The sequence below is a fragment of the Dama dama genome, chromosome 18 (assembly GCF_033118175.1).
Source record: "Dama dama isolate Ldn47 chromosome 18, ASM3311817v1, whole genome shotgun sequence".
NCBI lineage: Eukaryota > Metazoa > Chordata > Mammalia > Artiodactyla > Cervidae > Dama > Dama dama.
In genome coordinates, this window is record NC_083698.1 from 78,290,230 (window position 1) to 78,302,745 (window position 12,516).

The 12,516-nt window shown below is 41.0% G+C and overlaps 1 protein-coding gene and 1 pseudogene across 3 annotated transcripts in view; one reads left to right on the plus strand and one right to left on the minus strand.

Moving 5' to 3' along the window:
- The window catches only part of VPS41 (VPS41 subunit of HOPS complex), a 197,594-nt gene that overhangs the window by 36,050 nt on the left and 149,028 nt on the right, over positions 1-12,516 (plus strand). For 2 of the 3 annotated variants that reach the window (XM_061165672.1, XM_061165673.1), the window contains exon 3: positions 4,486-4,593. In XM_061165672.1, coding sequence (XP_061021655.1) covers positions 4,486-4,593 — 108 coding nt within the window. Of the gene's footprint in view, positions 1-4,485; positions 4,594-12,143; positions 12,236-12,516 lie in introns of those variants that run through there. The other variant, XM_061165674.1, reaches the window with a different exon arrangement.
- LOC133072854 (nucleophosmin-like) lies at positions 10,545-12,051 on the minus strand (annotated as a pseudogene).

Sequence of the window (12,516 nt, forward strand, 5' to 3'; positions counted from 1 at the left end):
CGTGGTTGAGTGCTTTTATGCAAAATAGTCCAGAGGCTAGAATTAACTTTTCACATTGGATGCACATTTGATGTCCAGACTTGAACAACATGTGGCATCTTATTATAAAGACTAACATTCAGGATTCAATTTGTATTTAACGCATTTACTTCAGAATGCACACATCATGCCTTGGCTACATTTAGTGTTAACTTTGTAATGATTTCTCTTTCTCGCTTGTATTAGATATATAAGTAGAAGTGTTTATTTGTTGCTTTTTGTAATTTTTCTATTTCTAGATTTTTTTAAAGACTGGGTTAATTAGCTGTTTGATATTTTAACAACAGATCCTTTTTGGACATGTGACAACTCATTGGGTTGAGGCGATTATTGTTAGCACGTTTTTAAAAGAAGGGTAGGGCTTATTTTAAGGACCTGTGCACATGCTATTTCCTTCTGTGGCTATTAGTTCTTGGAGTTATTCTTAAAAAGTTAGTAGGTAGACCATCTCTGGTTTTACCACCTTTTTACTAAATCAACAACTAATAACTTGTATATACTTGGAGAAGAAAATTTAAGACAGTTCATCAGTAGACATGGAATATTGATTTTTTTATTAAACTAGGTTTATTGCTCTTAAAATTTTATTACTCCTCTTGTAGCTAGTCTGCATGATGCCTCCCGGTGATTCTCACCTCTTATTATTCCTGCCTTTATGTCCTCCCCTCCCATTGAATCATGGCCGGTCTGTATGATCAACATCCAGGAGTACTGTAGAAGTGACAGCATGTGACCGCTGAAGCTCGGTCGTATATAATATTAGGGTTTCCACTGTGTGTTATCTTGCACCACTCACTCTGGGGGAAGTCTCCTTTGCCACATCCAAGGACATTGATGCAGCCCTTTGGAGAAGTCCAGGAGACCAGTGACTGAAGCCGCCTGTCAACACCCAGCGCCAACTTGCTACCCATTTGAGTGAGCCATCTGAGAAATCATTACTCTGACCCCAGTCAAGTCTTCAGATGCCCAACTCACATCTTGCCTGCATCCCCAGAAGAGATCTTGAATCTCAGGCACCCAATGAAGCCACTTGTGTATTGTTTACCCACCGGAACTCCATTAAATAGCACATATTTATTGTTGTTTTAGGGCTTCCCAAGTGGCTCAGTGGTATAGAATCCACCTGCCAGTGCAGGAGACAGAGGTTTGATCCCTGGGTCAGGAAGATCCCCTGGAGGAGGAAACGGTAACCCACTCTAGTATTCTTGCCTAGGAAAGCCCATGGACAGAGGAGCCTGGCAGACCTACAGTCTGTGGGATCACAAAAGAGTCAGACCATGACTTAGTGACTAAACAGCAGCAGTATTGTATTAAGTCAGTAAATGTTGGAATAATATCCATCTATCTATAACCAATGTACCTGCTAAATCAATATATTTTACACATTTCCTGTTGATCACAGTTTATAGCTTTTTGTAGGCATAAAAATCTTGGAGGTGTCTATTGTGATTTGTAGTGTAATTTTCATAGGCGTTTGGGGTAGTATATTAAATGAGGCATTGATGTTAGAGCATTCATAACTGAATTTGAATTTTAGCTTTGCTTTCTATCCACTGTGTATCTTAATGAAAACCTAAAATTTCTGATCATCAGTTTTTACTGAAAAATCTGTAAAATGGGATAATGATATTTAGCTCACCATGATCTTTTTTTTTTTTTTCAAAGTCAGGATGAAATGAGATATCTAGTGTTAAGTCTATAGCATAATGGTTGATATATCTCATCCTTTTAGTTTATCCAGAAACGAGCTCCTTTCCATGTGAAGTAGGTCTTTGCCCCAGGGATAAAGATTTCTGTAGCCATCTAAGTTCATGGTCTCTGTGTGATTGTTGACCAGTATTATAATCTTTAAGAAGTCCAGTACTTAACAGTCTACAAGTCATTTTTCTTTTATGTAACTTCCTTTTTACTGTGATGTGCCTAGGTGTGATTTTCTTCATACTTACGTTGCTTCAGTTTGCAAAGCTTCTTGATCTTGTGGGTTGATGTCTTATGAGTTTTGGAAAACTCTCAGTTGCTTCCTCTGTAAGTATTCTTCCTGTCCCTCCTCCCTCCCATTTTTCTATTTTCCTTATCCTCGTGGGACTGTATTGAAAAATGTTAGACCCTTTTCACTGTGTCCCACATATTGCACATGATTTTTTGTATTTTCCATCCATTTTCCTTCCCTGAGCTTCTCTTTGGATATCTTTTGACCTGTTTTCCATTACTAATCCTGTCCTCTGCTTTGCTAATCTTCTGTTGAACTATAATATTGAGTTCTTAATTTCAGGTATATTTTTCAGTTCTAAAATTATTTGATTTTTTTTTTTTTTTTACAGATTGCAGGTTTATGTTGAAATCTCTTTATCTATTTCATTCATCTTTTAAAAAAAACATACTTTATAATAATTAAAGTAATTATATTAAGGTCCTTTTCTGCTAACTCCAGTATCTAGGTCATCCATGGGTCTGTGTTTTCATTTTGTTTAACACACTTTTTTTCTCCTTGATGTTTAGTTATTTGGTCCTGTCTTGTGGCACACCTGGTAGTTTTTGTTAATTGAATTCTTAGTACTGTAAGTGAAGAATTGTTGAAGCCCAACAGTATTCTTTCTATAAGGAGCCACCCTTTCCCTTACTGGACAGATAGGTTGGGGGTTGTGTACCTTACTCCAGTCAGGGAATGAATTGAGGCAAAGCTCGACAGAAGTTTTGGGCAGCTATCTGTGTTTGTGTCCTGGGGACCAGGAGTCCCAAATGAGAGGCTTTGGTATTCACCAGGACCTCATCTAATTTTCTTCCTAACATGTCAAGGCAGCGCATTTGCATTTTTGAGGCTTTCTGTTTAGCCTTTTTTTATCTCCTACCTTATGTGGATTTGGAAATTAGCAGGTGTTTTTTGGGGAAAAGTGGCTGTGTAACAAATTCCCTTCTTTGCCTCTCTCTTCTACCGGGTATTACCCCATCAGGCCTCCAGTCCCCACAAGTACCAGAAAGTGAAAGTGTTAGTCACTCAGTCCTACTGGATTCTTTACAATCCCATGGACTCTTTTCAACCCCCTGGACTGCAGCCTGCCAGGCCCTTCTATCCATGGAATTCTGAAGGCAAGAATACTGGAGTGGGATCTTCCTGACCCAGGGCTTGAACCTAGGTCTCCTGCATTGCAGGCAGATGCTTTACTCTCTGAGGCATCAAGAAAGCCCACAAGGTTGCTGTTTTCCACACTCTCAAGCGTGGCCATCTTTCTAGGCAGATAATCTCAGCCTCCTGTTGATAAGTGCCTCCAGGAAGAAATGACTTTAGAATGCCAGCTGGCCTCTCCGTAGTTTCTCCACCACCTTGGAATCATACTTCTAGTTCAGACTGCCTCAGCAGCCCTTTAATTGATGCCTTAGACTGATATTGCTCTATATTTCATTAAACATTCCTAGGTATTCTGGTTGCGATCGTCAATGTACCAACTACCCAAATGTTAGCTGGAAGGTGAGGACCACACAATTATTTTTGAAGGAAGTGATGAGTAAACTGTTTTTGTGGACTACTCTTCTGGCCAGTTTTATTCTACCACAGTTGTCACTATATGCATGTTTCCTTCTCACTGTATATTGATGCAGTAAAATAAATATTTTTCTGAATCATTGTCTTAATTTTTATAACTAATCTTGATTTATTAACTCCTGGCCTTTATAGACAGTCTAGATTCCAAACTTTGTAACTCTGAAGATTAAGGATGTCTTATGATGCTATATCAACAGTGAAATTGAACATCTAAAGTTAGTAATAACATATATAAAAGATTAAGAACATTTTAATGCATAAGTAGGTTTATTCAGATGATAGTCAGCAGTGTATATTCTAACATAAACTAAGTAGTAATATCCATTCATGATTTCTCAGTTATTTAAAATTAATATTAAAATATTTTTATCTGAAGAGTAAGTATGTACTTTGCTTTATATAAAATTTCTGATTTTCTTTCATTTTAATTTTTATAATTTTTCTAAATAAAATTGGATATTCTCAAATCTGACAAAAATGCTTGCAATCTTGAAATACAGAATTTGTGTCTTTTGGAAGTTTTTTGTATTCCTGTCTCATTGCTGTGTTTTATGTCCATGAGGGCACATTGACAAGTATTTTGCCTATGCACCTTTTATTGGCTTTTGTCCGAATAGTGGGACAGACGGTTTTGTATTTTCTCAATGTACTAAAGTTGATTACTGTCAACAGAAGGTATATGTAGTCCTCTTTCCAGCTTTCAGATTTATTCTGCCTTTGAAGTTGTAGCAGTTGATAGGCCAGTTGGCAAAAATGAAACATGAGAATCTTAACCCTTAGCTGTAGTTGTGGTTGTTGACAGTCATTGAGGGAACCACCTCTGGTTCCACCTTACAACATGTGTTTTGAGTCTTTGACTCTTTCAGATATGTCCTTGAGGGCTGTCATCTCTGTTTTCCATGCAGGAAGAAGAGAGTGAAGAGGAGCCCAAACTGAAGTACGAAAGGCTCTCCAATGGGGTAACTGAAATCCTTCAGAAGGATGCTGCTAGCTGCATGACGGTCCATGACAAAGTAAGGTGGCCTGTGGAGGATGCTTCTGTAACTTGTTTCTGTTATATGTTTGCTGATGCTTTGAGGTCTGATGCTTTGGGTGGTGGTTTTTTACGGTAATTGTCTCCCTGCCACTCTTCCTCTCTTCTTTCTCACCAGTGAAAAACTCAAACAGTGACAACCAGAGATATTATATCAAGGTATTTGTACACACACACACCACCCATGGCCACAGTGTATCAAATAGAAGAAGATGATGGTTGTGAAAGATCTGGAGCAAGTGATTCTCAGTAACTCTGGCACTTAATTCCTCAGATCTTACGTAGTAGAGTAGGAAATTGTTAAGATGAGAAATATTCTGGAGCTCATTGCTTTTGTAAGAGTAGATTGGAGGCCTTAGGAATCAATAGAAAGGCCCCAAATTATTTTTTATGTATTATATGAATGAATAAATATATTCCACATCTCAGTCTTCATTATAGAAAAACCCCCCACCAACTTTTTGAGTCCAGACTAAGTACTATACAGGATCCTTATTCCATTATAGACCAAAACAATCCAGGACATAATTGGAATATTAGAAGCAAGGCATTCTGATCATTGCTCTCTTTTCCCCATGAGCCCTATGAGTGAGCCTTGGTACCTCCACTGAAGGCAGGCACCTGGCTCTGATCCATCTCTTGGCTTTATCCCCTTGTTACTAGCAGTATTGCCTCATCTATCTCCTTGCCTCTACCCAGTTCCCCTTTATTACAGATTTCATTCTGTTATAAATAGATCCTGCTTTCAGCATGCCAACAGGACCTGTGTTTTCTCTATTGTTTTTCCAGAACACTTTCCTTCAGCCCTGTTTCATCTCTCTACCCTTAAGGCCACATTCTGGAGGCTTTATGTCCATCCCTGGAACTTGAAGATATTTTGGGCAACACTCTTAATCTTTTTGTCCTTCAGGCTTTTGTGTTTGTCTTCCCACTAACCGTGTTTTGTGACTTGATGGAGCCCTGATCACTAATCCATTCTTTTTCTTTTCTGTCTCTGTCAAGTGGTCAGTCATTCTAACTTAAGTTTACCAGCAGATTCAATTGTCTAATGGCCCTGCTGTCAAGGATGCCCCACACCACCCGCCTCAACCCCACGGCCCGAGCTAAACTCAGCTTAGTCAGTGCCTTAACAACACGGTCACCCGCCGTGTGCTGGTACACCTTCTGTACGAGGTGTGCATGTCACTTAACAGGCTGATATTTGTTCGTCCTTCATCAGCTCCTTCATCCCCAATCCGCCTTTTCAGCCACCATCCCTACACTCTCAGATGATGATGTCATTTCTATTTCATTAAGAAAATGGGAACTATCAAGCATGATCAGCCTCAATTTCTGACTGTTTGCCCAGCTCATCCTTTCCCTCCTGCTTATGGTCCTTGTTGGCCACATCTGTCATTCACTGCATTTCATCCCTTCTCTCCTAGCAATCCATGCTGTATCATGGAACAGACATAACTCTAGCCCCACGTAACCACTGATCTACTTTCTGATTCTGTAAATGAGCCCATTTTTGATATTTCATGCTTTTGTTGTTGTATAGTCACTGAGTCATGTAAGACTTTTTGCAACCCCATGGACTGTAGCACGCCAGACTCTTCTGTCCTTCACTGTCTCCCAGAGTTTGCTCAAATTCACATCCACTGAGTCAGTGATGCTCTCTGACCATCTCATCCTCTGCCACCCTCTTCTCCTTTTGTCTTCAGTCTTTCCCAGCATCAGGATCTTTTTCCAATGAGTCTGCTCTTCACATCAGATGGCCAAAGTATTGGAGCTTCAGATTCAGCATCCCAGTCCTTCCAGTGAAGGACTTTCAGTGAAGAGTATTCACTATACAGTGAAGAATATTCAGGGTTGATTTCCTTTAGTATTGACTGGTTTGATCTCCTTGTTGTCCAAAGGACTCTCAAGAGTCTACTTCAGCACCACAGTTCAAAAGCATCAATTCTTGGGAGCTGGTAGCTCAGTCAATAAAGAATCCACCTGCACTGCAGGAGATCTGAGTTTGATCCCTGCTCAAGAAGATCCTGTGGGGAAGGAAATGGCAACCAAGTCCAGTATTCTTGCCTGGAAAATTCCATGGACGGAGGAGCCTGGTGGGCTACAGTCCATGGATTTGCAAGAGTTGGACACGAATTAGTGATTAAGCCACGTCCTTCTTTATGGTCCAACTCTCACATCCATACATGACTACTGGCAAAACCATAACTTTGATTATACAGACCTTTTTCATCAAAGTGATGTCTTTGCTTTTTAATATGCTATCTAGGTTTGTCATAACTTTTCTTCAAAAGAGCAAGTGTCTTAATTTCATGGCTGTAGTCACTGTCTGCAGTTATTTTGGAGCCTAGGAAAGAAAATATGTCACCACTTCCACTTTTCCCCTTCTGTTTGCCATGAAGTGATGGGACTGGCTGCTGTGATCTTAGATTTTTGAATGTTGAGTTTTTTTTTTTTTTTAAAGGACAGTTATTTATTTATTTTCATTTATTTTTATTAGTTGGAGACTAATTACTTTACAATATTGTGGTGGTTTTTGTCATACATTGACTTGAATTAGCCATGGATTTACATGTATTCCCCATCCCGATCCCCCCTCCCACCTCCCTCTCTACCCGCTCCCTCTGGGTCTTCCCAGTGCACCAGGCCGAGCACTTGTCTCATGCATCCAACCTGGGCTGGTGATCTGTTTCACCCTAGATAATATACATGTTTCGATGCTGTTCTCTCGAAATATCCCACCTTCGCCTTCTCCCACAGAGCCCATGTTGAGTTTTAAGCCTGCTTTTCAATCTGCTGTTTCACCCTCATCAAGAGGCTCAGTTCCTCTTCATTTTTCTGCCATTAGAGTGGTATCATATGCATATCTGAGGTTACTGATATTTCTCCCAGCAATCTTGATTGCAGCTTGTGATTCACTCAGCCTGGCATTTCGCATGGTGTACCCTGCATATGAGTTAAATAAGCAGGGTGACAATATAGAACCTTGATGTACTCCTTTTCGAGTTTGGAACCAGTCCATTGTTCCATGTCTGATTCTAACTGTTGCTTCTTGACCCACATAGAGGTTTCTCAGGCAGGTATGATGGTCTGGTATTCCCATCTCTTGAAGAATTTTCCAAAATTTGTTGTGATCCACACAAGGGCTGGGGGGCTCATCTTCCATTGTCCTATCTTTTTGCTTTTTCATGCTGTTCCTGGGGTTCTTGCGGCAAGAATACTGGGGTGGGTTGCGATTTCCTCCTCCAGTGGACCACGCTTTGTCAGAATTCTTCCCTATGACCCATCCATCTTCTGTGGCCCTGCACAGTGTGGCTCATAGCTTCATTAAGTTACACAAGTCCCTTCACCATGATAAGGCTGTGATCCATGAAGTGGGGATCAGTTCAGGTGAGTTCAGTCACTCAGTCGTGTCTAATTCTTTGCGACCTCATGGACTGCAGCACGCCAGGCTTCCCTGTCCATCACCAACTCCTGGACCTTGCTCAGACTCAACCTTCATCGAGTCAGTGATGCCATCCAACCATCTCATCCTCAGTCGTCCCCTTCTCCTTCTGCCTTCAATCTTGCCCAGCATCAGGGTCTTTTCCAGTGAGTCAGCTCTTCACATCAGGTGGCCAAAGTATTGGAGTTTCAGCTTCAACATCAGTCCTTCCAGTGAATATTCAGGACTGATTTCCTTTAGGATTGACTGGTTGGATCTCCTTTCAGTCCAAGGGACCCACAAGATTCTTCTCCAACACCACAATTCAAAAGCATCAATTCTTTGGTGCTCAGCTTTCTTTATGGTCCAACTCTCACATCCATACATGATTACTGGAAAAGCCAAAGCTTTGACTAGATGGACCTTTGTCAGCAAAGTAATGTCTCTGCTTTTTAATACAGTGTTAAGGTTTGTCATAGCCTTTTTTCCAAGAAGCCACTGCCTTTTAATTTAATGGCTACAGTCACCATCTGCAGTGATTTTGGAGCCTAAGAAAGTAAAGTCTGTCACTGTTTCTATTGTTTACCCATCTATTTCCCATGGATTGATGAGACAATATGCCATGGTCTTTGTACTTTGAATGCTGAGTTTAAAGCCAGCTTTTTCACTCTCCTCTTTCACTTTCACTTTCATCAAGGCTCTTTAGTTCCTCTTCACTTTCTGCCATTAGGGTGGTATCATCTGCATATCTTAGGTTATTGATATCTCTCCCTGCAGTCTTGAATTCATCTTGTGCTTCATCCAGCCCAGCATTTTGCATGATGTACTCTGCATATAAGTTAAATAAACAGGATGACAGTATACAGCCTTGACATACTCCTTTCCCAATTTGGAACCAGTCCTTTATTCCGAGTCTGGATTCTAACTGTTGTTTCTTAGTTCAGTTTAGTCGCTCAGTCGTGTCCTACTCTTTGCAACCCTATGGACTGCAGCACACCAGGCCTCCCTGTCCATCACCAACTCCCAGAGCTTGGACATCAAACTCATGTCCATTGAGTCAGTGATGCCATCCAGCCATCTCATCCTCTGTCGTCCCCTTCTCCTCCTGCCTTAAATCTTCCCCAGCATCAGGGTCTTTTCAGATGAGTCAGCTCTTCGCATCAGGTGACCAAAGTATTGGAGTTTCAGCTTCAACATCAGTCCTTCCAATGAACACCCAGGACTGATCTCCTTTAGGATGGACTGGTTGGATCTCCTTGCAGTTCAAGGGACTCTCAAGAGTCTTCTCCAACACCACAGTTCAAAAGCATCAATTCTTCAACGCTCAGCTCTCTTTATAGTCCAGTTCTCCCATGGCTGGACTGGAAAAACCATAGCTTTGACTAGATGGACCTTTGTTGGCAAATGACATCTCTGCTTTTTAATATCCTGTCTAGGTTGGTCGTAACTTTCCTTCCAAGGAGTAAGCATCTTTAAATTTCATGGCTGCAGTCACCATCTGCAGTGATTTTGGAGCCCACAAAAATAAAATCTGTCACTGTTTCCACTCCCAAGATTTGGTCCATTGGTCACTTGTTTTCTGAATATTTACTTTTCTTGATTTAGTTTCATGATTTCTGTGGCCACTTCCACCCTGACCCTCCCTAGATTAGTGTGCTTGTTTATTTACACACCTCTTACACACCTGTACCTTCGATTCTAATTTTACGTGTCACTCACCATGTCCATAGTGAACTCTTTTTTTTTTTTCTCTTCCTTCCCTTGCATTTGTTCTTTTGTTTTCTCTGCCCCATTTGGTGGCAGCACCTAAGGCAAAACTGACTCTCCCTTTCCACCCAGTCATTCCCTAAGTCCTGGTGATTTTCTCACCACCCCTGCCCTAGCTGAGGTCTTCATCTTCTCCTCCCTACACTCGTGTACCTCCTATTTATTATTATTTTTTAATTTGCTTTTAGCTCTTTTTTCACCTAGTTGCCAGAATGCTCTGTGGAAAATATCGATTCTGCAACTCAGGTCTGATTTTCCTCTTCTGCTAAAGTCTGAGCTCCTTCTTCATGTGTTTAGGGCCCTCTGAGATCTTGCCTCCTTGTGTAATTGGCCCGATGTCTGAACTTTTCTGCCACAGGTGTAGTGTTCTGGCAGCCACCACGGGCTCTTCTTACAACATCTCTTCTGTCTGGATTCTAGTCCAAAGTCACCTGCTTGAATCCACACCCATCCTGAGCCAAGGACCTTTTAGTTCAGGCATTCGTCATTTTTCCCATGAACTAATGAAAGTGCCAGGAAACAATCTGTTTTCCTTCAAATTTGATTTCATCCTAATCCATTTATAACATTTTCTACTGAAATAATCTTCCAGGAATTCAGATCTGATTGTCTACTCCTCCATCCTGGAATTCTGTATTGGCTTCCTCATATCTTCATGATTTGGACACCTTGCCTACCCGCCCCGCCCCCCCCCCGCCCACAAACTTTGCTACCTTTCATCCTTCCATAATTATTCAGAAGCCTTCTTTTTTTTTTTTTTTTTACTTTATTAAAATACTGAGTTTATTTCACATGTATATTTTTGTCTCCCCACCATTTCCATCTGTCTGACCACCACTACTACTATTCCTATCATAACATTCCATACATACTTAAAACCAAGCAAAGGGTGGAGTTCCATCTTTAAAAACTAAACAGGCATTTTGGACAACACATTCTTGGCAATGGAACGTGGACATTTATCAGACACTGCAGGGAAAGTTCTCACTCTGCATTATAAAAAGGACAGCCAGATATCAACTGTTACAGAAATGAAATAATATGGAAAAATTTGAACATTTTTAAGTTTAACTGTTTAAACTATTTTCTTAAAGAGACTTCCTCCACTGCCAGAGATCTTGAATAGTCAGTCAGTCATCTGGAAACAATTCTTCACATAATTGATAAGCTTGGCTTCCACTTTGGGAAGGGAACCACCTTTTTCTATACTTGCTTGCATTTTTGCTTTAATGTCTTCTGCAGAGCTGGGTCCTTTCGGTGTTTTAGGAGTTTTTTCCTGTTTTTTGAAGGATTCTTGACCTTTTGATCTTGGTGTTGATGATTTTGAGTCTTTTCCATTTTGGTTCGATATTTGTGCATTTTTGGCTGGAGTATCTCGTACAGATTTCCTTACTGGAGCTTTTTTTTCAACTTCCTCATCAAAATCATCATCATCATCATCATCATCGTCATCATCATCATCATCATCGTCATCTTCATCAGCAGCAAGCTTTACTTTTTTCTGGGGAGCCTTGCTACCACTTCCAGGGGCAGAACGCTTTCCAGATATACTTAGGAGTTTCATATCCTCCTCCTCCTCTTCTTCTGACTCTGCATCTTCCTCCACATCTACTAAGTGCTGTCCTCTATATGCACAGGCCCTGAACCACACTTCAACCGTAAGAACACAGGTGGTGTAATTTCAAAGCCCCCGAGAGAAACCGTTGGCTGGACAGACATTTTCAAAGTTGCCAGTGTTACTTTAATTGGACTGCCTTCATAATTCATCGCCTCTGCTTCAACAATGTGTAACTCATCCTTTGCTCCAGCCCCTAAACTGACCGTTCTTAAAGATACCTGGTGCTCATTTTCATCATTATCCAGCTTGAAGTGATAATCTCTGTCAGCCTTTAGTTCACAACCGAAAAGATAGTTCTGGGGCCTCAAGGGGCTCATGTCCGTGTCCACTGAATCCTCCATGGGTTGGTGGCATGCACTTATGTGGGAGAGAAGCTGGACGGAATTAAACGACTACTATTCGAATGAGCAGCCACGCAGGACGGAATCACACCAGGGACAGAAGCCTTCTATTAACCAGCCTTGTCAGTCTCATTACCTGCCTCTTCCCCCGGATGCTTCTACCACATAAAACTACTTGTAATTTTTCACCTGGTCTTGCTTTTTCTGTGACCACATGCCTTTGTGCAAACTGTATCCTTGCTGCCTCAAATGGTCTTTACCATAGGCCTTCCCTCTCTGCCTTGGTGTCTGCTGTCTAGCTTCTCCTTCAGAGTTGACCCTTGAACAGCATGGATTTGGACTGGTTCAGGTGCACTTATACACAGATATTTTTTTCCAAATAGTAAATACTGAAGTACTACACAGTCCCTGGTTGGTTGAATCTGAGGTTGTGGAACCCCTGATCTGAAGGAATCGTGGATCTGCAGGACCAACTGTAAGTTATATGCAGATTCTCAACTGCAGGAAGGGTTGGTGCCCCTACACCTGCTCCCCTCTACCACTGTTTAAAGACCAACTATATGCTGTTGAAAAAAATCTGTGTATAAGTGGATACTCCCTGTTCATACCTGTGTTGTTCAAGAGTCAGTTGTACTTGCATTTTAAGGATACTCTTTAGATTTAATTTTAATTAATCTTTTATGTCTGTCTGTTATTGTACAACTTCATCCTTTTAAGTCATACTTGCTTATTGTCTAAGCATATTGTAGGTGTTTT